Source organism: Pogona vitticeps, chromosome 1, assembly GCF_051106095.1.
Source record: "Pogona vitticeps strain Pit_001003342236 chromosome 1, PviZW2.1, whole genome shotgun sequence".
Taxonomy (NCBI): Eukaryota; Metazoa; Chordata; class Lepidosauria; order Squamata; family Agamidae; genus Pogona; species Pogona vitticeps.
The window spans coordinates 84,950,453-84,974,730 of record NC_135783.1 but is presented as its reverse complement, the minus strand read 5'-3'; the positions used below and the strand labels follow the sequence as shown (position 1 = coordinate 84,974,730).

The 24,278-nt window shown below is 41.3% G+C and overlaps 1 protein-coding gene across 5 annotated transcripts in view; it reads right to left on the bottom strand.

Moving 5' to 3' along the window:
• Positions 1 to 6,966: 6,966 nt before the first annotated feature.
• The window catches only part of ARHGAP18 (Rho GTPase activating protein 18), a 107,009-nt gene continuing 89,697 nt past the window's right edge, over positions 6,967 to 24,278 (bottom strand). For 3 of the 5 annotated variants that reach the window (XM_078383375.1, XM_020790731.3, XM_020790733.3), the window contains exons 12-15: positions 23,334 to 23,498; positions 20,239 to 20,363; positions 17,880 to 17,941; positions 6,967 to 10,134 (exon numbers count right to left, since the gene is read on the bottom strand). In XM_078383375.1, the coding sequence (XP_078239501.1) occupies positions 10,043 to 10,134; positions 17,880 to 17,941; positions 20,239 to 20,363; positions 23,334 to 23,498 (444 nt within the window). In that variant the 3' untranslated portion in view covers positions 6,967 to 10,042. Of the gene's footprint in view, positions 10,135 to 17,879; positions 17,942 to 20,238; positions 21,093 to 23,333; positions 23,499 to 24,278 lie in introns of those variants that run through there. The other 2 variants (XR_013540629.1, XM_072996851.2) reach the window with 2 other exon arrangements.

Genomic DNA, 24,278 nt, shown 5'->3' with positions numbered 1-24,278 from the left:
GCAGTGGCTAAACTGTAGTCAAGCCTCTGCTCACAATCTGAGTTTGATCCTGATGGGCTCAGGTAGCCAGCTCAGGGCTCACTCAACCTTCCATCCTTCCAAAGTCCAGCTCACTGGGGGACAAAGTGTTGTTTGAATAATTATGTTGTAAATCACCCAGACAGTTCTCTGGCACAAAACAACAACAACAAAAATACAAAGTCTTGAAACAACAAGCAAAACTCCATTCTAAAAATCCCGGAGAGAAGAAGGAGAGAGTCTGGCAGTGGAACCCAGTAATCTGCAATCCAAATCAACTACCCAAGAGCAAGCCTTGCTGAACTTGGTTAAAAAAATAAAATAAAATAAAATAAAATAATAATAAGAAGAAGGAGGAGGAGGAGGAGGAGAAGGAGAAGGAGAAGAAGAAGGAGAAGAATGAGAATGAGAATGAGAATGAGAATACAGCATTTCTATGTCAGCAAAGCCAGTCTTTTTCTCACTTCTTCCTAGACCAGGGAAACCTCTACCTCTACCTGGCAATAAACCCTAAAGCCCTCTTCAAAATTGTTGGGTTTAATTCAGAGTAGACATGTGGAGACATGTCTACATGTGAGACATGTAGAGAAGACAGGAGGGCCTGGCGTGCTCTGGTCCATGGGATCATGAAGAGTCAGACCCGACTAAACAACAACAACAGACATGTGTAAGACTGCTGTTCACACAAAGCTGCTCATGCAAACTTGAACTATCCAGATTACAATGATCGAAAGAACTGCTTGTTTATTATGTTGCTGGATTTTTAAAAAAGGCAGATGTTCTAGCTTTGGAAAGGTCAGCTACTGAACTGAGAGCTAGGCAACATCTATTATGCTCAAGGCTTTTCACCCTCTGGCCTCTGCCCTGAAACAACCCCCATGCATATTTGCTATTGCATTCCTACTATTTTCAATAGACTACAAAAGAAATACACTTACAGATGCCATATGCCTGGAGTATTAAGGAGGGAACATATGAAAAAGTTGTTGGACTACGTCTCTCATGAGATCTAGCCATCATAATTGATGATGAGGGATGATGGGAGTTGTAGTCCACTCATATCTACAAGTTTATGTTTCCTCTTCCCTAGAGCTCTAAATTTTCACTACCTTAGATAGGCTCTATTTGCATGACAGGTACAGTGCATGAGTACAGTAGCTGATACTGGGCCCAATTCCCCGTCACTGCTTCTGCATGCCCCTCCCCCCACTCAGTTCTCTGCCTTCAAGACACATTAGACAGGCAGCCAAGATTCAAGGCCTCCCATTCCACATAACCATCCTGTTTCTCTTTGCAGGGATGGCTAGAATGGAAGGGAGACCATTTTCTCTGCAGTCCTGTTCGGATGCTCCCCCCCCCCCCAAATGCATAATGCTATAGTGGTACAAGAGGCTCCCAGCCTTCATAAAAAGATGCAGTGGATGTTGATTAGCCTTAAAAGACTGCTCTGAATGTAGGGTAGAAGATGAGGTAACATCCTGTGGGAACTGAAGAGCTATTATCCAAGTCTCCAGCAGCTAATGCTCTTCAAGTGACTTTACATCCAGAGTGTTTTTTTTTTTCAGCAAAGCAAACTAATTGGCTGCTAACAGAAACTTTTAATTAGCTACAGTTCTACATGAACGTTTAACATCAGCATCTGATCTTTCACCCACTGCAGTAAGGTCACCACTACAGTTCCTAAAAGCGAGAGAGAAAGTTTTGTCTTTAAAAACAAAAAGTTTCACCTTCACTTTAAAGCAAAGAGCAGGTTTGGAAGCTATACTCCGCAGAGCAAGGAAATTCAGATCCCAGAACAAGCTTCTCATCCTCCCTCAGAACTGAGGCCCTTTTCTTGTACTGTTGCTTCCTTCTCAAGTCAACATTACAGCACAATCCCACCAGCCACTCCAAGCCTTACATAGCACATAAGTAGCAGTGTGGAAAAGGTGAAATGATGGTGCTACTTAAAAATGGGCTATTTGTATTCGTACCCCCAGGGAGACAAATACAAATAGCCCGTCTCTAGTGCTGGTGTCTACCAAGAACAGATCTGTAGTGTAATTTTATCCACAGTTCCATAACTTGTACCACTCCTGTCCACATTATTGGCATTTTGGAGGAAGAGGTCTTGTTTTATTAAAGAGTCTTAGTTCTAGGTAAGTGGAGGCTTATGCTCTTTGGAAAGTCAAAGGATGAAGCTCAATTTCTTGTCTTTACTTGGGGTGGAAGATAAGCTGCAGAAAAGATGCATCACTGTGACTATGTTTTTCATGAGGACCGGGTCATTGATCTGGGTCTGAACTTACTTGCTTTTGGGGAATAGCTTCAGCCATAACTTTTTCACTTTAAATTATAGTTTTATTCTGCTCTTTGGGAAATGTATCTGCTTTTTGAAATGCAGGGATCCCTAGCCATCAGGGCAGGCAAAATAAAGTCAATCTTTACCTGAACAAGTTTTCTTTTTCTTGTAAATTAAGGTAACATATAAACAATGCAAACAATCAATAGATAGACAATATTTTATAGTCACATGTAAAACCTTCCTCACCAGTCTTTCATGGTGGTCATGAAGAAGAGGGGGTCTCCATTTCAGTGACAGATCCCACATGTTAAAATGTGTTACTCATAACTTTGCTGCTACTGTCATGTTGCTCAAAGTTTTCCCCTAGATAATATTCAAAGGCCACACATGTTCCACCAAAATCAGATCCTATCCGAGCTGGGAGCTTCAAAATCTGTATTTTTCACCCCAAAAGCCCTACTCTACATTGTCTACTTGGATAGAAGACACAAACAGAGAACTTAGAGGGAGTCAGGACTGAGAACATCTCAGATCCCTGTCTGCCAATACAAGCTGCAGAGGGATGGTTACTGGTACAGGGCTGTACAATGAACACTTAACAGGTGCTTTGTTATTAGTAGCATCAAGTCAAATAGCCCAGAATAAGGTCAAACAGATGGGTATGAAATGAAGAGGACAGCTTGCCAAACTTTTGAAAGCCCTGCTTTCCAAATCTTGCTTTGCTTAGGCCCACAAGCTGCTAGGCAATGGAAGTAAGAGTTTAGGCTCCATACTGCAACACTACACTATAGGGAGTAGTAGCCCAATTGTTCTTTGCTAGTAGTCTTGATCCAGATAACGCAGATTGAGGATGTTATGAATGAAACATAATCGCAGCTTGCACAGGTGGAACTAGCAATTTTAACATCCTGGCTTTTACTGCTGTATGAAGAGTGGGTCACATGGGAGGACATATGGGGACAAAGGGTGGAGGAATGAGGACAAACATCTTGGTCAGTGTGTGATGGCCATGTTGGCTCTGCATGGAGTCCACCTATCTTGTCTCCTGCTCAAGGAAAGGCTATTAGATGCAATGTACTGTACAGGTTTAGGGTGCAGCAAATATCAAGAGGAAGGTTTGTTTCCTTCCAGCAGATGTTTGCACCCTGTTCATTTCAGTGGTCTTCATCAAAGCCCCTGTCCCTCCCTGCCTACATGTATTCTGCATTGGCAGTACAAATCAACACACATTATTTAATTGCAGTTCTTTTTTCATGGGTCCAACAGGTTTGGTAATTATCTTTACGCTATGCTTTGTTACCTAGTAATGGCTTTTTAATGTTTATATCACTGAAGACATCAGGTGTAATCCATATGGGTTTATACGTTCCTGCTTTTGTGTATATTTCTCTGTCAGTTTTGAGGTCATTGACTTCTATTTAATGACACTAGGCTTTCAGTATGAAGACTGTTAACACTGTTAAATTTCTGTATTTATTCCTACTTTGCCTAACTTACTCTATCCCCATTCTGTGTCTTGTGGTGTTCCAAAGATGATTGAACTCCATCTCCCACCAACCTTAAGCCAGTATGGATCTCAGGGATGATAACAATTGTAGTCAAACATACAGAGGATCACACATTCCCCACTCACCATTTAGCACATATGTAGCCTACAAAGTACAGAAATGTGGTTGCTAGTTTAGGAGCCTGAAGAGTACAGTATTCAGATGTGCAATTGTGTATGCAACTAGTTCTTCGCATTCACACTTCCCAGGATAGACACAAACAGTGCTGAAAACCTTTAAAAGCGATGCGAAACCAACAGCGTTAGCCTGGTGTAGCATATTGTTCACATATTTTTGTGAGTCTACAATGTCCCAGAAACTTGCTAAGCACAAGTAGAAATGCAATTAGAATTAGAATACCTATGCCACAGACAACCACGGCCTTATCATCAACTCTGGAAGATCTACAAGTAACAACAATCATAATTCATTTCCACCTTAGAGTTCTACTGAGGTAAAATAATTTATACACTCCTTGAAAATGTCAGGTTTCTAGAATGTTTGTTGTGGGTGCTAAATTAAATGCCTTCCCCCGTTGAATGAGCCTTTTTTGGTCACTGTATTTGGATACAAGGTGCAATGTTCTTGTGTCATGTTCTCACTCAACACATTAGGACTCAGAATATTACATTTCCCAGTGACTGGGCTACAGGTATTAAGTTACTGCTTGAGTACTACTTATCTAAAGCTGCTTTAACTGTTTGTTCTGTTTTCCCTTGCCAAATAATTTGTACTAATGGCTGAAGGATCGGCACAAGTTATTCATTTAAGACATGAAGCTGAGCAAAAATGAATGGTGCTTTTTTCACTGCCTGTGACAAAATTAGAAAAAGTGAAGCTTTCAATTGTTAAAATGGACTTTCTCCACAGATGCAGATGATATCCCTGCTAAAGCAAGATTAAAACTTTCATCACACATGCACTTCATAACAATTTTTCAACCTACAACTCCTGTATTTTATGTTTAGGGGATATCTAGCAATCACATTTTTAAGTTCTTGTGCCTTCAATATGTTGTCTCCCACATGCAAGCAGTATTGATGGACAGCCACTTTAGCAATAAATGCCAAGATTCCTAAACCCTCTCTTCAAACACTTCAACCACTGCATATTTCGGAATGTTTTCTTTTTATGTGTAGAGCTCAGCTGTGGTGCGATGCTGCCACCTATGGAGACTGTGCAGAGAAGGCTGAGATATACAAAGAAAGGAAGTGCAAAGGAATATTAGGAACAAAAGATTTTTTAAAAAGACGAAATGGGAAACCAAAACTAAGATTTTAGAATCTTGGAAGTCATATAGGGATTTTAATGGAAATTTCAAAAGAGTTATTTATTTATTATTTATTTATATCCTGCCTATCTAGCCGGTTAAGACCACTCTAGGTGGCTAACAACATAAAATAGAACAATAAATATATATAAAACAGTATTACATAAAATAGACGTAATAAAAGAGGCAAATAGAGGGGGGAAAGGACATCAGGGATTGACTGGAGGGAAGGCCTGCCGAAACATCCATGTCTTAAGTTGATTTTTGAAGATACCCAGCGAGGGAGCAACACGAAGCTCAGGAGGGAGGTTGTTCCAGAGGCGAGGAGCCACCGCCGAGAAGGCCCGATTTCTTGTCTTTTCCTTCTGGGCCTCCCTTGGCGTTAGGCTCCTCAGCCTCACCTCCTGGCTCGCATGAGTGACACGAGTAGATCTTGGTGGGAGTAGGCGTTCCGCCAGGTATCAAGGCCCTAAACCGTTTAGGGCTTTGTACATAAGCATTAACACTTTGAAGTCGATGCGGAAACGGATGGGCAGCCAATGCAACGTGGCCAGAGTGGGACTTATATATGAAAATAAAACCACTGATATCATTAAATGTTTTACTACTCACAGGAACTACCTTTTCAAATGGAGCAGGAGATTATAAAAGCCACACCAGTGTGAGAATCAAATAGTAGTTTCATAATTCCACAGGAATGGAAGGGCGGACATGGAAAGGACATACAGGAATAACTGATAATTTTTATGTTTGCCAGCGTCTAAACTGGGGAAATGAACTATAACGAGTTAAATAGGATGGCTTCTACTACAAAAATTGGTATTTTATTTATACCATGCTGTTGATCCCACACAAAGACAGTTTCCATCTGTGAAAGAACTAGTGTTTATAAACAAATGAAAGTTTTTGAATCACACAGAACTCTTATTCAAGTTGAAGGTTCAAGAAAAAAAATATTTACATACCAGATCACACTGTTCCTGGTTCCAAATATCAAACTTCAGTTCTTGGTTTTAATATCTAAATCTGAATCTAGACCAATATGAAAAGCTGGTGAGACACACCACTAACCAGAAATATTAGAGGGGGCATAGAAATGTTTCAACCCATGTCATTGATTGTGAGCACATACCTACACGGTGACAGTAACGCTGGATAAAAGAAAAGTGCATAAAAAGATTGCAGACTTTACCTAACAGTGCCATGACAACAGCACAAGGTCTGTTGCATAAGTGATTGTGCATTTACAGTACTGGTATCTAATGCAGTTTCCATGGTACAACCTGTTGTACAATGCAGGTTTGCATGCCTGCAGGGCTGCATATAAAGCAAAGTGTGCTGCATATATACCACCCCATAGCACTTAAAGCACTCTCTAGATGGTTTACAATTTAATTATTACTGACTCAGAAGGATGGAAGACTGAGTCAACCTGGAGCTGGCTGGCTACCTGAGCCCACTGGGATCTAATTCAGGTCTTGAGCAGAAGCTTGGCTATAATACTGCAATTTAATCACTGTACCACAAGAATCTTTGTGTTACTATTTGCATAAAAGCGCAATCCAGCAGACTTATTTCAATTTTGCCTTTTTCTCCAGGTGGCTTTTAAAATAAACAGACACCACTCTAATTAAAATTATAGTTTAAACTCATTAAACACACCTTATTAAAACCACACTATCAGAGAGCTGCAATAGATTAGCATTATGCTAGATTTTATGCTAGGTACCTCACACATGCAGCATTAGTTTCAGAACAAAGGAGAATCTTTGCATAGCTTTTTGGTTTCAAAGCCCCAGTGATGTTCTCAAGGTAACAAGTACAAGGGAAAAAAAACACAGATCAACTTGTTTCATGTAATTTTATATACAAATCTACATAATGGCAGAAACAAAACAAATTAGCTGATTCAATAACTAGTCAGTGAATCTTCTATGTATACATTATATACACATCTAATAATTCAAATTAAAACAGCATTGAGAAAGTTCATTCATTTAAGTATAAAAGCTTTCCAAACAGAAATAAAAAGATAATGGCACTAACTCAGCAATTAAGTTATATATATAAAAACCCTCAAATCTACAGGCCATTTGCAATTTATTTTTGTTTTTGTTTTTAATTACTGCTACTAAGAACTACAGCTGTTCTTAGTAACAGCATGTCTAGGTTTCTCTTTATAACTCATTCTTGGTTGGAGCAGCTAAGGACTATAACAAAACTTTTAGATGAATTTTAAATCTCTTGTTTTGCTGGGGAGGGGTTTATAATATCCAGAATGAGCAAATAAATTTTATTTTGTACACTGGGATTTTTCCCTCCCCCTTCCCCTCCTCAATCAGCCTCAGACAATCCTTCAATTTTCAGGCATAGATTTTGGGAAATAGGGTGCCTGAAAAGAGAACCTATTCTGCTGGTGGATCCCGTTTTCCTGGCAAATCTTACTAGATGTAAGTCAAGCCTACCACTGCATACTATTCGAGGATGGAGGGGCAAGGCAAGCATAAACTTCTAACTACAGTTTAGACAAATCAGATTTTATTGGACTAGATGTCCCAAAATATCCAGCCACTGGCTGTGCTGCTGGGGATACTAGGAGTTATAGTCTAATAATGTAACTTTTCCCAACTCTACTGCTAACAAATACGTAAGATGCTGCAGTAGAGACAGAAATATAAGGAACTGCTAGCTAGTTAACAGGTCACAACAGGGTTCTAATTGCGCCGCTTAACAGACCTGAAATGCCAACTGGTAATTCTCATCCAAGCATCAGCTCGTTCGTGGTGACAGTGCTTCTGTTTTGATTATTCAGAGTGTTCATATAACCCTTTTCACTACTTGGAGGCAACCCCTAAAATGAAGTTACACTAGGAAATTAGAGGGCCCTGGGAACAGGGGCGGCACTTCTCTGTCTTCATCACAAAGTCAGACAAGCGCTACCTCCTATCTAACAGCCTTCCCCAATCTGGACCTGTCAAATGTGTAGAATTGCAATTCTCATCATTCCCAGATTGAATCCCCATGATGTCTAAAGGTGATGGAGTGCAACTCAACACATCTAGATGGTTGTGGATGGTAAGAAGACTTATATGAAGAAAATGGATACATCCCTAAAACCTGCATCCAACATCAATACATTTAAAAACACAGGAAACTGCCTTATATTGAGTCAGACTCTTGGTCTATCTAGTTCAATTTTGTGAACACCAACTGACAGGAGATATTCGAGCCCTGGAGATGCCTGAAACAGGACACAGAACATTCTTGCATGAAAAAGATCTTGCACATAAGTCTTCCTTCAACTCTCAACTGTTTGTTATGTGTTGCACACTTCCAGAGAAAACTGTTATTTTCACTCCGTTTCTATCAAGTTCAATTCTATTGATCTCGTTTTATGTTCAGGCATTCATATATCATTATGGATCTATTACTGTGGTTCATTTGCAGCAAGTCCAAATTACTGTAAATGCACACCTGTTTGCTGCACTTTTCCTAGTGGATGAACTGTGGGGGAAATACTCATTTTAAAATAATGTTAACCATGTATATCTTAAACAAGTGAATAATTTTTGGTAGCAACTTTGTCATGGAGAGAACACTTGAAGAAGCATTGTCAGGGGACATTAAAATGGCTGTAATTTTAATGGTGTGATATTCATCCAGGTTAATCTCCTTGTAATGTGAAACAATGACAGAAGATGTTGAATAAAGCATTGCAAGCATCAGGGTGATTGTTTACGGGTGACAAACTATTATGAGTTATTTCTTTTTTATATACATTATGTCCATAATGGACATATAGTAAAGCATTCTGGCTGGTTTATAATGAATGATTTCTCCACCTTCACTGACAAGCTCAATTAAATCGAGCATAGCATTCATATCCTATGTGGGGCCCTTAAATTTTTTTTCTTTTCCAATATATCTCTATATAAATAAAAAACACAAAAATTTTCAGGCGTTTACCCAAGAGAATCTATGCAAACAACACATAATTTTGTATTTTTTTCTTCCCTACATTCATCCCACTTCCTAAATTTATTTGTTCAAAGAACACACATGATAAAACTCTTTCTATATATCCCTTTGTTGCCTAGAATTTTCCCATGTACAACTCTCAAAAAATTAAGACAGGTGCATTCATAGCAGTAAAAATGTAGATTTTACTTTTAAATACAACAGAAGAAATACCACCACTTCAAATAACACCCAATTTTTCTGCCATCCTGATCAAGGGAATCGCTGTCGGGTAAAGAGAGCTAATTTAGGGTGTTCAAATTATGTTCTTCACAGAAATGTATTCCTGGAGGCAGTGAAGGATCATCAGGTTGTGTGACCTGAATAAATAAGGAGGTTATCTACTAGTGCACTTGCATGTTGCACCCACTGCCCCTTTTCTGGATGTCCTGCAACCACCATATTCTGAGGGCACCGAGCACTGAAGAATTTTTTTCCATGCCTTGTTTATAAATGTTTTTGTTAAGAAAAAAAGGTCCTCTTTTTTTTAAAAAAATGATTAAATGAGCAACCAGGAAGTAAAAACGGTTAGATGGGACCATACCAAAGGCACAACGGTCCCCCATTCCCATGGATGGATGGATGGATGGATGGATGGATGGATGGATGGATGGATGGATGGATGGATGGATGGATGGATGGATGGATGGATGGATGGAAGGATGGAAGGAAGGAAGGAAGGAAGGAAGGAAGGAAGGAAGGAAGGAAGCCCTATTGGTCTTGCTACGGTAGCTCACATTGAATGGGGATAAATACAAGCAGACTTCTTCAAAGCCACCTGTAGTACTAAAAATACCCCTTGGCAGTGTTAAACTGATGAACACACTGCCCTTTTATTTTGGTGCATCTGAACATTATAGTGTTACAAAAATCAGTCTACAGTAGCAGTTTCTTTGATTCATGAGTTCAGCAATTTTTACATTTTATAACCCATTCAGCATTTGGGTTTAGTTGGTGCAAATCCTTCATGTACGTTTCCTCATCTAGGCGCCGTTCACCTGTTAGGGGAAAGCAATCACTATGTAAAGTCACAAATTTTATAGCCAAATAAAGTTGTTATCCGACACACAGTTTATCATGCAGTAACCCCACTGATCACCATGAAATCTAGTCTGCAGTCAATGTGCATCAGTTCATGAATACAGCAGAATTATAGATGCAAGTTCCCAGCTTTGATACACAACAAGGGCTTAACGTTTTGTAACTCTTAAACTGGGTTAGAAACAAGGTGGAGGATTATCATCTGATTGAACTCTCCAACAATCCCACTTTCAAGGAGTCGTTCTTTCTGGGCAAGCTATGAGAAGGAAACACTTAGGGTACACCTCTGTCTCACCATCACAATCCAGAGATGTCCCAAGCTCCCTTACTATGTGGGGGCAGGAAGTAAGTGCTGCCTTTTGCAATACTGTATAGTATCCATCCCTATTACCACTAGAGCACTGGAAGTTCTCCTAGACCAGTGGTTTCTAACTAGCTCTGCTGGCCTGGACTGCTGGGATTTGTAGTACTGGAGGAGCCCTGCTGGAGCTGAGGACGTAATGACAGATTTGCTGTTCCTAAAATCTCACTGTTTGAGTCAACTGGCACTTAGGCTCATGACAGAGGCATCTGGGGGAATTCCATGTCAGCATCAGCACCCAAGCCATATGCCACTGGTTGGGCAAGTCCACTGTGGCGCACCCATACCTCTGTCCCTTTTCCATGCCTGGTACCCCTGAGTACCCGTGGAATCTAAGGAAGGTCACTTTAAACATGGTGCTTCTGGGTACTCAAAATTCCTTTCTGGGCCCTCTTTACCTGCACTGTCTTCGCAGTTGCGATCATGTAATGATTACTTAAAAATCTGCCCCCTTAAAAAAATGTAGTCTCCTGATGAACCATGCACAATAGGTGGTGGGGGTGGTGAGGAATCAAAGACAACATGGGAGTGTATGGAAGGGGTTGCCTCTAGATTAAGTCTGTAAAGAATACTAAAATGATTTGTTTTTTGTGCTTCTTCTGAGCCCTGCTATGCCACAACTTCCTGCCAAGACTTTCCCTGTGTCAATGAGATGTCCAAGCTTCCCACAAAAAAGACAACCCTGTCTTATTCTTCCTTCTCTGTTTCTCACCATTTTCACCTACTGTTTTGCAAATTCAAATTCAATTATAATAATAATGTTCTGCAGCTTGGCAATTCTTGCAGGAAAAAAAAAAATGAGCAAATAACTTCCAAGAAAATCCCCAATATTTCCCATGAGATATGCCCAGGTGAGGGACAGAGGGATCTTGTGCAGGAAAATTTCAGTGGAAAAAGAAAAAGAGAGGTTACTTACCTGTAACCATGGTTCTTCAAGTGGTCATCTGTGAATTCACACAAAAGGGTTAACCCAGCCGCCAGCGTTGGTCCTCTCGGAACATTCTCGAGCTTTAAGAGAAAAGTAACAAGTTTAAGGCTGCCTATACCGCGCATGCTCCGCCCGCTCCAGCCTCAGTTCCATTTATCCACCACACGTACCTGAGCATGAGCTAGATACAGCCAGTGACAGATAGAGGGGAGGCAGGGTGGGGTTGTGTGAATTCACAGATGAGCACTTGAAGAACCATGGTTACAGGTAAGTAACCTCTCTTTCTTCATCGTGGTCTTCTGTGAATGCACACAAAAGGGTGATTAGCAAGCTTACTCACTGGATGGTGGGCTGTCACTGGAGGACAGACGTCAACACCACTCTCTCGAAACTCGTCTCCTTCTTAGCCCTCAGGTCTAGCCTGTAGTGAGTGATGAAGGTGGACACACTAGACCAAGTGGCAGTCCTGCAGATGTCAGGCACATCAATGCCATGCAGAAGGGCAGTCGAAGAGGCTATGGCTCTGGTGGAATGAGCCTGGAATCCTTCAGGTGGAGTCTTATGCTGAAGCTCATAAGCAAGTGAGATTGTGGAGACAAGCCACAATCTGGAGAGCGTTGAAGACAATGCTGGGAGACCTTTCTTTTTCCCAAAGTAGCAGATGAAATGTCTATTGGATGACCTAAAGTCCCTGGCTCTAGAGACATAGAAGGCTAGAGCCCTCCTGACATCCAGAGTGTGGAGCATGCGCTCGGTGTCATTTGTAGGTTCGGAGAAAAGAGTGGGAAGCAGTAAAGGCTGGTTGAGGTGAAAGTCTGAAACCACCTTTGGAAGAAAGGAGACATCAGGGTGTAATAGAACTTTGTCCTTGAAAAATTGTAGAAAGGGTTTGGTCAGAACGAAGGGCAGCAAGTTCACTCGCCCGTCTGGCAAAAGTGATGGCCGCAAGAAATAAAGACTTAAGAGATAACATCTTGAGGTCACACGTAGCCATTGGTTCAAAGGGAGGACAAGTAAGGGCATGCAACACCAACTGGAGGGACCACTGCGGAACTGGTGGTCGAACTGGTGGTCTCAGATTAGTGAGTCCTTTGAGAAAAGCTTTAACGGTAGGATGGGAGAACAGGCGTAATGAATTGGAATCCTTAGGTTGGAAAGAAATGATTGCAGCTAGGTGAACTTTAATAGTAGAAAGGGATAACTTGAAATCAAACAGATAATGTAGATATTGTAGTAACGTAGAAAGAGACACGGGATGGAACAAGACCCCTGGCCTCAGTGAATTTCAAAAAGCTTCTCCACTTATAACTATAGAGGACAGCAGTGGAGGGTTTCTTTGCCCGATCTAACACCTCTTTGATCTCGGGGAGATCCTCCACGCCGTGAGATGCAGAGTGTCCACATCTGGGTGAAACACTCTGCCTGCATCCTGAGTCAAAAGATCTGGTAACATTGCCAGTCTTTTGAACTCTGAGGCCATCCTCATTAACGTCGGAAACCACACCTGCCGAGGCCAGTATGGTGCTATGAAGATCGCCCCCACAAGTGAGTAACGAAGCTTCGCTAGAGACCTCTGTATTAAAGGAAGAGGAGGAAACATGTAAAGGAGTCCTTTATTCCACGGGATCATGAATGCGTCCCCCAACGAGTCCTTGCCCAGACTGGCTCTCGATGCATACTTGGCGCACTTTGCATTGTGATGAGAGGCGAAGATGTCCACAGATGGCGTCCCCCACAGGTGACAGAGGTCCTGGAAAACCTGGGTGTTCATTTCCCACTAGTGTGTTTGACGTGTGAGGCGACTCAGCTGGTCTGCTAACACATTGTCTGTTGTGGCTACATGAATCGCTACAGGATAGACATGGTGTTGGTAGCACCACTCCCACAGATGCACGGCAAGGTAAAGAAGCGATCCTGAGCATGTCCCTCCTTGTTTGTTGATATAGTACATGGTCGTGGTGTTGTCTGTTACTAACTGGACACCACGACTCTGCACCATGGGAAGGAAAGCTCTGAAAGCCTTGATGACCGCTATGATCTCCAGACGGTTTATGTGGAGGTTTCTTTCTTGAGCAGACCAGAGAGCATGAACCTTGTGCCGTCTGCAGTGAGCTCCCCATCCTGTCGGACTGGCATCTGTTGTCACCTTGCACAGTAAGCTGGAGGGGTCGAAAGGGTCTGCCCACCCTCAGATGTGGAAGATAGTTCCACCACTGGAGTTGTTTTACAAGCTCTGGAGACGTTTTGTCTGGCTGTCCATCATGGGATTGAAGAGTGCCAGGAACCAAGACTGCAGGGACCGCAGTTTGAGATGCGCGTGTGCCAGAGCCGGAGTGGTGGAGGCCATAAGGCCTAACAGGTGTTGAACATGTTTTGCTCTCACACGGGCCCTTGGCCAAAACTTCCTGAGAGCCTTGCGTATCGTTCGAATCTGATCTTTGGGCAGAAAAACTTGATCCCTGATGGCATCTAGACATGCCCCGATGTAATGCATTATCTTGGATGGTTCGAGATGTGACTTCTCTGTGTTGATGGTGAGTCCTAGCTTTGGCAGTAACTGTAGAATGAATTTTGTGTATTTCAGGGCCTGAGCCCTGGATGGGGAGACCACCAGCCAATCGTCTATATAAGGGTAGATGTGGATACCTTTGAGGCGTAGGTAATCTGCCACAGGTGCCATGATTTTTGTAAATATCCTGGGAGCTGTTGAAAGTCCAAAGGGCAAGGCTAGGAATTGATAAATGGTTCCTTGAATCAAAGGTACTTGCGATGATCTGGATGGATGGTCACATGGAAGTATGCATCCTTCAGATCCACCACCACAAACCAGTTGTTTTTCTTCAGCAGAGGGAGGATGGACTCCAAGGTTACCATCTGGAAGCGTCGTGGGTGCAGGTAAGTGTTTAGGATTCTTAGGTTGAGGATAGGTCTTATACCTCCACCTTTCTTTGGCATGGCGAAGTACCGGGAGCAGAAACCATTTTTTAGATCTGTGATTGGGACAGGTTGAATGGCGTCCTTTTCTAGAAGCGACAGAACTTCCTTCTCCAAAGCGGGGTCGAAAGATGTATGACTTACGAACCCTAAGGGAGGAAATTCTATAAATTCCAGTCGGTAGCCCAATTGGATGATTTTTAATGCCCATGAGTCGTTTGTGATGGCGGACCAGTTTTCCAGAAATGATTGAAGCTGTGTGGTGATGGGATTTTTGTTTATGTTTATGACAGAGTCAAAGATACTGTTTTGATTTTTTGGCAGGCAGCTTATAGGATTGCCTATGCTGGGATTGTGGAGGACGATAACTGGGAGCGGAGGAAGAAGCCTGAGATGCTCTTTGCTGAGGTATGTTCTTGTAAGGTCTGTACTGTTGTGAAGATTGCTGATATTGAGCGTAAGACCTTCTCCAGTGAAATTTTTTACACCTAGGTTATGTCTGGATAGAGTAAGATTTGGCAGTCTTCTTTGCCTTATGGAGGTCCTCCAAATGATTGTCAGCTTTTTCATTGAATAGTCCGGTAGCGTCAAAGGCAAGGTTCTCTTCCTTGGTCTTGACGTCCTCTAGGATGTCTGCAGACCTCGGCCATGCATGTCTGTGAATAGTGACAGCTGACATAAGAACCCTGGCAGCAGTCTCAGCCGCATGCCTGGTGGACAATCTCTGATGTTTGGATACAGTCTGAGCTTCCTCATAGGAATTTAGAAAACCCTGCCGAACGTCTTCAGGGGTCATTTTGAGACCAGGCAGAATTTTGAGCCAAAGCTGTTTCTGGTAAGCTCCTAAGGCAGTTTGATAATTGATGATCTGTTAGGAGCAAAGAAATTAAGGAGTAGATTTTTCTTCCAATGAGCTCTAACTTTTTACCCTCCTTGTTATTGGGAGTAACATGTGATTTTCCAGAGGGCTTAGTACAACTCGTTTCCACAATGAGTGAATTCGGTATTGGATGTTTGAGTAAGAATTTCGTGTCACTGCCGTGAACACGATAAAGATTCTCTGTACGACGAGAAATAGAAGGAGAGGTGGAAGGCTGCTCCCAGAACTCTTTTATAATGTCCATTTTTACTGGGACAAAGGTGAGACTTGGAGGAGGAGACCTTTCTTGACTGATGTCACCAAAAATAAGGTCCTCCCCAGGAGGTGTAGGCTGGTCTATTTCCAATTTCAGAACCCTTGCTAGTCTTGAGAGCATCTGAGAATAGGAGGAAAAATCCTCTGAGGGAGACGAAGCAGGTGGATCACCTGTATCACAGCCAACAACCTCAGGCAGGTCTCTTTGGCAAGGTTGCGACAGAAGCTTTTGCTCAGAATCAGGATGCTACCGAAGAAACCTCATCTGGATCCAAGGAAAAAACATCTTGCTTCCTTTTGCGAGAGATTCTCTCGACGTCGAGATTTAAAAAATGAGTTTGTTGTGAAGAAATAGGGGCTGTTGATGTGGATGGAATAGGTTCTGCAGAGGGTGGTATTGGAGCCCTTGAAACTTCGATGATGACCCGGCGACGTCGATGGCGGCGGCGGGGACGTGGAGACTCAGAAGAAGAAGAAATGTAGACATGTTTCACCTTCTTATGCTTTTGACATCGATCAGTTGACGTGGAAGAAGAAGAATCGGAGGAGCTATAGTCCCGTCAACATCGATGGTGATGACTAGCCCTTGGTCTATCGGAGTCCTCAGAATCTGGGGACCTATGTCGACGTCGGTGCTTGGATTGACGTCGAGTCGAAGAGCGGTGTTTTCTCTTCAACAAGCGCTTTTTTCGAGGGGATTTCGACCTCGAACACGCTGACAAGACCGAGGACCCCTGCCCAAGAGGCATTGGGCTGTGCGGGGCAGAAGTCAAGCCTGCAGTAGCTCCAGCAAGCTGACTCAGCGTTGGAGATGAAACGCCAGCCGGTAGAGAAGGCTCAACTTGTCGAGGAGGGAGCAATGGGGCTGCCTCCGACAAGGATTCATGGTCTCTCAACGAATCCTCCAAAATAGGTGATGGTAAAGTCTCAGAAATAGGTGGAAGTTGAACGGGAGGTTCCTTAGTTTTAACAGGAGCCTTCCCCTTTGCTTGCTTCACATGTTTCGATGTAGCAGCAGCAGAAGACTTCGACGTCAAAGCGGATTTCTTTGAAGAGGTCGCTTTTTTTAGGAGGTTTTGTGACGTCGGAGACAACCGAATGAATGGAAGTTTCAGATTCAGATCGAGGGGTGGCCGAAGGTGAGGCCATTTCCAGATCAGAAGGTTTGGTAGAAGCCAAAGTAGATTCCCACAGGTGGTACTTAAGAAGCTGTTGCCTAGCTTTCAGCGCAGCTTTAGTGAAGGCTTTACAATGCCTACAAGACTTAGCGATGTGCGATTCGCCTAAACAGAAAAGGCAACGATCATGCCCGTCTTGGTGGGGGATCTTCCTAGAGCACACAACACAATGGTTAAAGGGCCCTGAGGGGGGACATAAAAGCTGAAAGTCTTACTAGTAGCCGTTAATAGGGCAGGAAAAAAGGTGGGAAAGTCCGAAGTGAAGGGAAAATCCAAAACAGAGAGGAGCCAGAGAACAGTCCACGTCATGGAGGGAGAAAGTTCTCAAAGTCAGAGCAATCCAAGGTCAAAATTCCAGAAAAAAATCAGTCAGAAGCTAAAGTATTAAGAGCTCGAAGCGAGAGGTTCCAAATCGCTAGGCGGAAAAATGGAACTGAGGCTGGAGCAGGCGGAGCATGCGCGGTATAGGTAGTCTTAAACTTGTTACTTTTCTCTTAAAGCTCGAGAATGTTCTGAGAGGACCAACACTGGCACTGGGTTAACCCTTTTGTGTGCATTCACAGAAGACCACGATGAAGAATAGTGGTTTGTTCTTGGCTTCTCTGTGAGGCTGAGAGATTCACACCCTTCTCTAAACTGTGCTGCACATCAGTTCTGACTGAAAAGCCAATCAACACTTACTCCTCACTGTTCATCTTGGCAAGGTGGAGAACCTCTGGACCCTCCAGATGTTTCAATTCCTAAAAGCCCCAGACAGCACTTGCAAAGGCGAGGGGGTTATGGGAGTTTATCTTACTGGTTTATGTATTTATTTGATTTATAACTTGCCTTTCTCTCAGAAACTGGGATCCAAGGTGTTTTACAGTTTGAAACATCTAGAAGGACAAACATTCTGCCCTCCTACTATATGGCCATGGCCAACCGTTATAACTTGCTCCTTTCCTCTACTAGCTCATGAACCAGCATGCTATGCCCCTATGTAGAGGTCCAGAACAATGCTGCACAGTTATGGCCCTACACTGCATAGTCAAACCTTATATATCCAGATAAAGATTTCTATACAGTCATCCATTTAAACAATCCCCACCATGTATATCTGAGTTAACTGGGGCCATAACCACACACTATGACGAGAGTCTGAACTGGCACTAGATGTAGAGCCTTACCAATATTTCCTCCAACTTCGTATAAAAACACCTGTTCTTTCTTCAGCACATGGACATTTCCACTAAAAAATATACAACATAGTGATTAGCAACTACATCAAATAACCTACACACATTTGCTAGACAAGCTTAGGAAATGCTGTACAGCTCAGAAAATTGCCAGCATACCAACATTATTTTCTACCATCTGTTAATTTATTGAAATAATCTCAGAAAGAAGAACCATATACTAGAATGAGTTACAAGGGCAAAAAAAATTACTTGGAAGAACTTACATACTCACAAAGATATATAACCTTGCTGTCCATTTTCAAACTGAGTCACTTAACTTACGCCATTTGTGAGGTTCTACCTTTTCTTACACTGATGTAAATAATGTTCAGACATCTCTCACAATTTTGGCATTGCTGAATACATTCTAACAGTTCTTACGATTTGTGCAAACAAGTCACAAATACCTTAACAATACAAATGGCTTCACCTGCATAGCTACGTTTCCTCTAATCCTGCCACCAGTCATGTAATATCACTACAAGCGTAACCTTCCTTCTGAAGGAATGAATCTGCTGTATCAATTGCATCCATTTTAGAAAAACAGTGACACAGAGTGTGCATTCAATTTCTGCAGGGGAGAGCAAATGTCCCTATTGTTTTATTTTGGAACAAGCAAAAATTAATATGGCATAGCAGGGAGATGTTTCACCTCAGAAGATTTACAGGTTACCTATCTTGAAAAATTATATTGAAATGTTGAAAGAAAAAAAATGGAAGGCATAGCTGGAGAAAATCCAATTTTTTATCCTAACATATATCAAATGTAGTGATAGCAGGCCACTAAGAAGTCCATGTAACCTATGTTTCAAAGACTGTGGCATTAATGTGGAAAGAGAATTATTCACTGAAGTTGTGGTGTCATCTGCAACTCTCTGTTCTAAGAAATGGCAAGGTTGTGGTCATTTCTCAAGGACCCAAGAATATCTGCATGCTTGCAGTGCTTCAAGAGTGGGAATCCAGATACAAAGCTGTATATTCATAATGTATCTGAACTGGGATAATGAAGAAATGTTATTCCTATTCAATTTTTTAAAAACAAAAACATGTTGAGTATTTACATGAAGAAGGGTTTTTTATTAGACTCAGTCTTCTCCAGCATCAGTTCCATTACCTTCTTTCTACACATGAAGGGTGATGCTTCTGCTCTACAGAGAACACCACCATTATTTGGGAGATGGAGTCTCCCAGGACTAAGGACTGTGAAAAATCAGGTTCTTGACTAACAACAATGGAATTTTCCACATGTAAGAGGACAACCCACCAAGAACAGCAGAAGCAGGGTTAGAGCGCTACATATTTTTAAAACAACTGAATAGGATCATTTTTAGGTGAAAACAAACATTTTGATCTAGACATCCTGCTTTGCAAAGAGGATATGAAGAATAACTCTGCCTTCCTCTTGCATCTTCAAAATGAGCTTCTGAAGGATAGATATCCTCAGGAGTGGCCTTGAGATGCTACAAGTGAAAATCAAGGATGCGCTTAGTCCCATGTGAACAGAAATGGCTTCTTCTCACAGTGGGCTAAAAAAAAAAAAACTAAATGCAGAGCTCTCTGTAAAAAATCAATGATCTGTATATGGGCTAAGTAACCTGGCAGCCAACGTGTAATGCACCAAAGCTCAATGGTCAAGGATCTGGGAAATCACAGTACAAAACAACAATAGGGCATCCAGTTGTCATCTCCAGCCTATATGAAACATACTGGTCTAAATCTCCTTGCCTAGATATAACACAAACAATCATAACATAAACAGCATAACTTTTTGCAGGCAAATAGCCTTAAATTAAAGAAGTATTGTAGACATTTTCTGCTGCATTCTTTGTGCAGTTCAGCACAGAACTAGTAATGTCCACAGTGATTTCTCAACTTGGGATAATTTGCCTCCGAACATTGGGCCACAGTATGTTGATACCAAAAATAGTTTTCCTCGAAAAAATACATCTCCAACTTCACTGTTCTCACTAGCACCACACACATATACCAACTGGATCTCTATGCATCTAGATGCTCCTTGTAAAATTCTTCAGCCAGGTAGCAAGTTCATTCATAACCTTCATAAGATACTATGGTATATTCATGGATGCCTCATTATAGACAACCTGATATCACTGTCATAAACACCAGTTGCTAAGTTTCAAGTGTTAGCTTTTTCTTCTCTTTCTCTCTCTTTTTCTTTAAGACAAAGAGGAGCCAAGGGAGTGAGATATTTAATAAGTTAGGTTTTTCTTCTTGGTGTAGAGTTCAAAACCACCACTTTTTAAAAAATGAAGCGTTTAGGAGAAAAAGTCAGGCAAGCTTGTACCTTTTTTGGCTTAGGAATCTGGCAACAACATCACCAGCTTTTAGTTCTTCTGTCAGCTGGATTGCCATGGAAACTTTGGAAAGATGAGGCGCTTGAACCCGTATTACTCCCTGAGGAACATCAGCCTGCAAAGCAATAATGAAATTGGAACATAGCAGCTTGCAGCTGGCTTTGAGAAGTTTCTCAAAACCCAGTGCAGAATAATTAATTTGGACAGATCACATAGTGAATACTCAAGTTAAGCACATTATTCTACAAAGTGCAGAAGTGGGTTTTGTTAGGGGTGCGTTTGTCCTTTTTCTATATGCTTTACCAAAGTGCTTACACATTCCCCAGTCTTTTTGGCAGCGCTGGCGGATGTGTGGTAAATGGGTAAATGTTTGCCACCACATCCAAGACATCATGGACCAGGCATTTCAACTATCATATTAACATGTGAATAAAATCCATACTAGAAAGAAATAAAAACCTCATTTGCTTATTAAATTATAAGTGGGCTTTTCTTTAAAGATATTTATTTAAAAAAAAAAGAATCCAGCATCTGCAATAAAATATTTGATGAAAATATTAACCCACAGATAACCTTTACAACTCCTAACTATTTGCCTGGCCTGTCATATGGTAAGATCCAATAATGTGAAATAAAGTATTAGAGTACTAGAAGAGCACGTGCTAAGCATACATGTTGGTGGTTTTATGATATCACTTCCCTAATTATTCTATTCCGAGACAAAAAAGAAAAACAGAAGTAGCTTGGCTACTTCAAAACAGCTGAGGTAGGGAGGTAGGGAGAACAAACCATAAGCAAATTAGGTACTCACACAGGCCTGGTTCACATTTCATGATATGGTATGCTAGAGGAACAAGTCAGAGTTTGGATGTCATGTAAAAAAAAATGTCCATAATTGCCCCCGTCATCATCACATCAAAACTGAACTAAGGCACAGGGCAAGAGCACTCCTTCAGGGTATATGCCAATACATTAAATATTGTGGGCAGAACCTTGTTTGGTAGACCCACTGGTATAATTTCACAGCATACATTTATTTCAGTGACTAACTGAAACAAGTTAAGATATTAGTGTAAACATTTGATACTGTACGCCAATCACAACAGCAAATTGTTACTGCACACCAAACACAACAGCTTACACTAAATTTTTAAACTGTGGCAATTTGCCACTGAAATTTACAATGAAGGAGTTAAGCTACCATAACCATGTAATAAGATTCTGGTCTGTGATAGTAATGGTACCAAAGCTCTGTTTGCCTCTGGTCACCAGACTAGACATCAAAATGATTTGAACAACAGCCTGATAATATTGTTGTTGTTTCAATTTCTGCACCTCCTGCTAGAACAGTCTCTGGGTGGTTTACAACATAATTATGAAAAATTCACCCCCAGGAAGGTGGGGTACTCATTTTACCAACCTCAGAAGGATGGAAGGCTGAGCCAACCCTGAGATGGCTACCTGAGTCCATCAGGATCAAACTCAGGTCATGAGCAGAGGCTTGACTGCAGTACTGCAATGTAACCACTCTGCCACAGGGCTTCTCATGTATCACAGAAGTAAGAAGGGCCTGTCACATAGCAATTGTTTAGCACATGCTCTGGATGTCATAATAAGCCAGAATGATAACAGCATCCAGCTTCTGGAGAAACCAACATGCTGAGTGACTGCATTGCTTCCAAGATTTGTGAGACTAGCAAAAACTGGTGCTTTGGATAGTTTTCCCAACAAGCCGAAGGAACATCTCAAAAGCAAGACACGAGTAGTGGAGAGAAGAGGATGTTCGGCCTCAGTCCAGGAGCAGTCTCTAATCCATACCGTCTCCTGCCTCAACTCTTCCTCTTACCCAGACTCTGTTTAGCTACCGGAAGTGTCAATGACAAACTGATAAAAGTTGGAGAAGCATTATGCTCCCTTCAGTTGCGCACTCTTTTTAGTACAGAAGTTAGGCACATAACCCCCTTCACATACATGAATAGGGCACAGCAATACATGAATAGGGCACAGCAATTAACCCGGCTGCCACCACTATATTTTCTTTGACCTCCCGAGGCCAATAGGCTAAAGAAAAAGAGAGAAAATATTCCTCAGAATAGTGCAGTTTTGCCTCCCTCCACAAGATGTCTCTAATTCACTGAGATTTTGTGAACATGATTGCAGCTGAAAATGGGTGTATACTAATGAAAACAAAATCTGTATTCAGAACACTACAGACTGCAAGTACTGGGGATGTATTCTGCTACATGTCACATTTATATTCTGTTCTGCCATATTTATGTTGCACTGATCTTAACACAGGCTTGATATAATTAACTTTTCTCTAGCTATATTTAACCAATTGAGAACAAACAAACCAGCATTTGCTCCCTGCAAAACAAGTACATGAAAAGAGCAGCACTGAATTAGCAGGGAATATTGTACAGTGAACGGAAACCGGCTTTTGTTTTTGCTGCTATTGCTTCTTATAGCTGCTTCTATGAGTGTTTCTAGGGCTTGTGTTTTAAACTGCTGCTAATATTTTAAAACTGACTGATTGACCGTTACAATCGTATTGCTATTTAACATTTTGTATAAAGCTTTCAATATCACTTTGGTGGCAGAGATTAAGTCAGGAATACGTGACAAGGCTTTCTCCTGGATTACTTCTAAACTATGGAATGGTCTCTTCTCTGACTGGCCTGAGCTCTCCCAGTTTTTCAAAACAGGATTACGACTCATCTTTTCAATGTAGCCATTTAAATTCCATGTAAAGCTTAAATGATTTAGCGTTTTTAGACTTCTGTCTTCTCATGGCATTATTTTTATATATTTTTTTCATTACGCCCATGAAAGGGAGGTATAAAATATCAAATACTGTAATAAAAAAGTGGAAATAAGAGTTTTTACTTTCTACAGAGCAGCTTTCTATTTCCTTGTCTTCTAAGAGGTAAACAGTTTACATTCAAATTTAGATCATGAAACTTTACCTTAAATTCTGAAAATAAAAGGGGATCAATTAGGTCTGAAAGAATTAACCACACGTGTGTGGTTTAATGGTAAAATGTACATATGCTTCATTTACTGAATAAGTTATTGCTTTGCCTACCTCAGTGACACATTTTACATCATTGACACTCTTGTCTTGCTTCTCATGTTTTTCCCGGTCATATGCCATTTTTTTTAACAGCTTTCTCATCGCTCTGTCTTTTCTCTCCTTTTTCTGACTTTCAGCATTTTGCTTTCTTACTTGGTTCACGAGAAACGTAGGAATCTAAGCAAACATATAAGATGTTGTCAGCAATATGAATATCAGCTTTTGAAAGAACTAACCAGAAACATCTAAATAACTCTAATGACCAAACTATGCTGAAAATGTATAACTGCACATAAAATATAATCTACATAGCAAATTGTGCTGGGGAGGCTGAAAACCTAGCAGTTCAGACTGACACACAACTGCCAAAAATGTGTGTGTGTGTGTGTGTGTGTGTGTGTGTGTGTGTGTGTGTGTGTGTGTGTGTGTGTGTGTGTGTGTGTGTGTAAAATCATGTGCTGAAACTTCAGACTTTGTAGTTAGAAATTCCTAATGCATAGCTTGATGACTTCCTTGTCTGAATGCACCAAGCCCCAGAAAGACAAACCTGAGCTTTTGAATTAGCATTAATGTATATGAAAAAAGGAGCTTAGAGTTACAGAATGTGGCATGTTTATATATTTATTCTAATAAATATGCTGACGTTTCTTCTGAAACAGAACTTAAGGTTGACAAGTGCAATTTATTTACTTCTATGGAAAATGTCCAATTTATTTGGAAAAATAAAAACTGTTAGGCATTGCTCCCTTCCCTTCCCTCCTGCCCTTGCTTTTCTTTCAATAATGTTATGAGGAGCATTATTGTGTTATAGACACACGGGGCTGTGGTGAATGTGACAATTCGGGATCATTATGATGTAGGATTCTTGGGATCCTTTGTATTAGAGGCTGCAAAAGCAGGAATAGTGTTAAGTACACTTTGGAGAAGAGTTCTTGATGACTCTGTAATATTGTCATA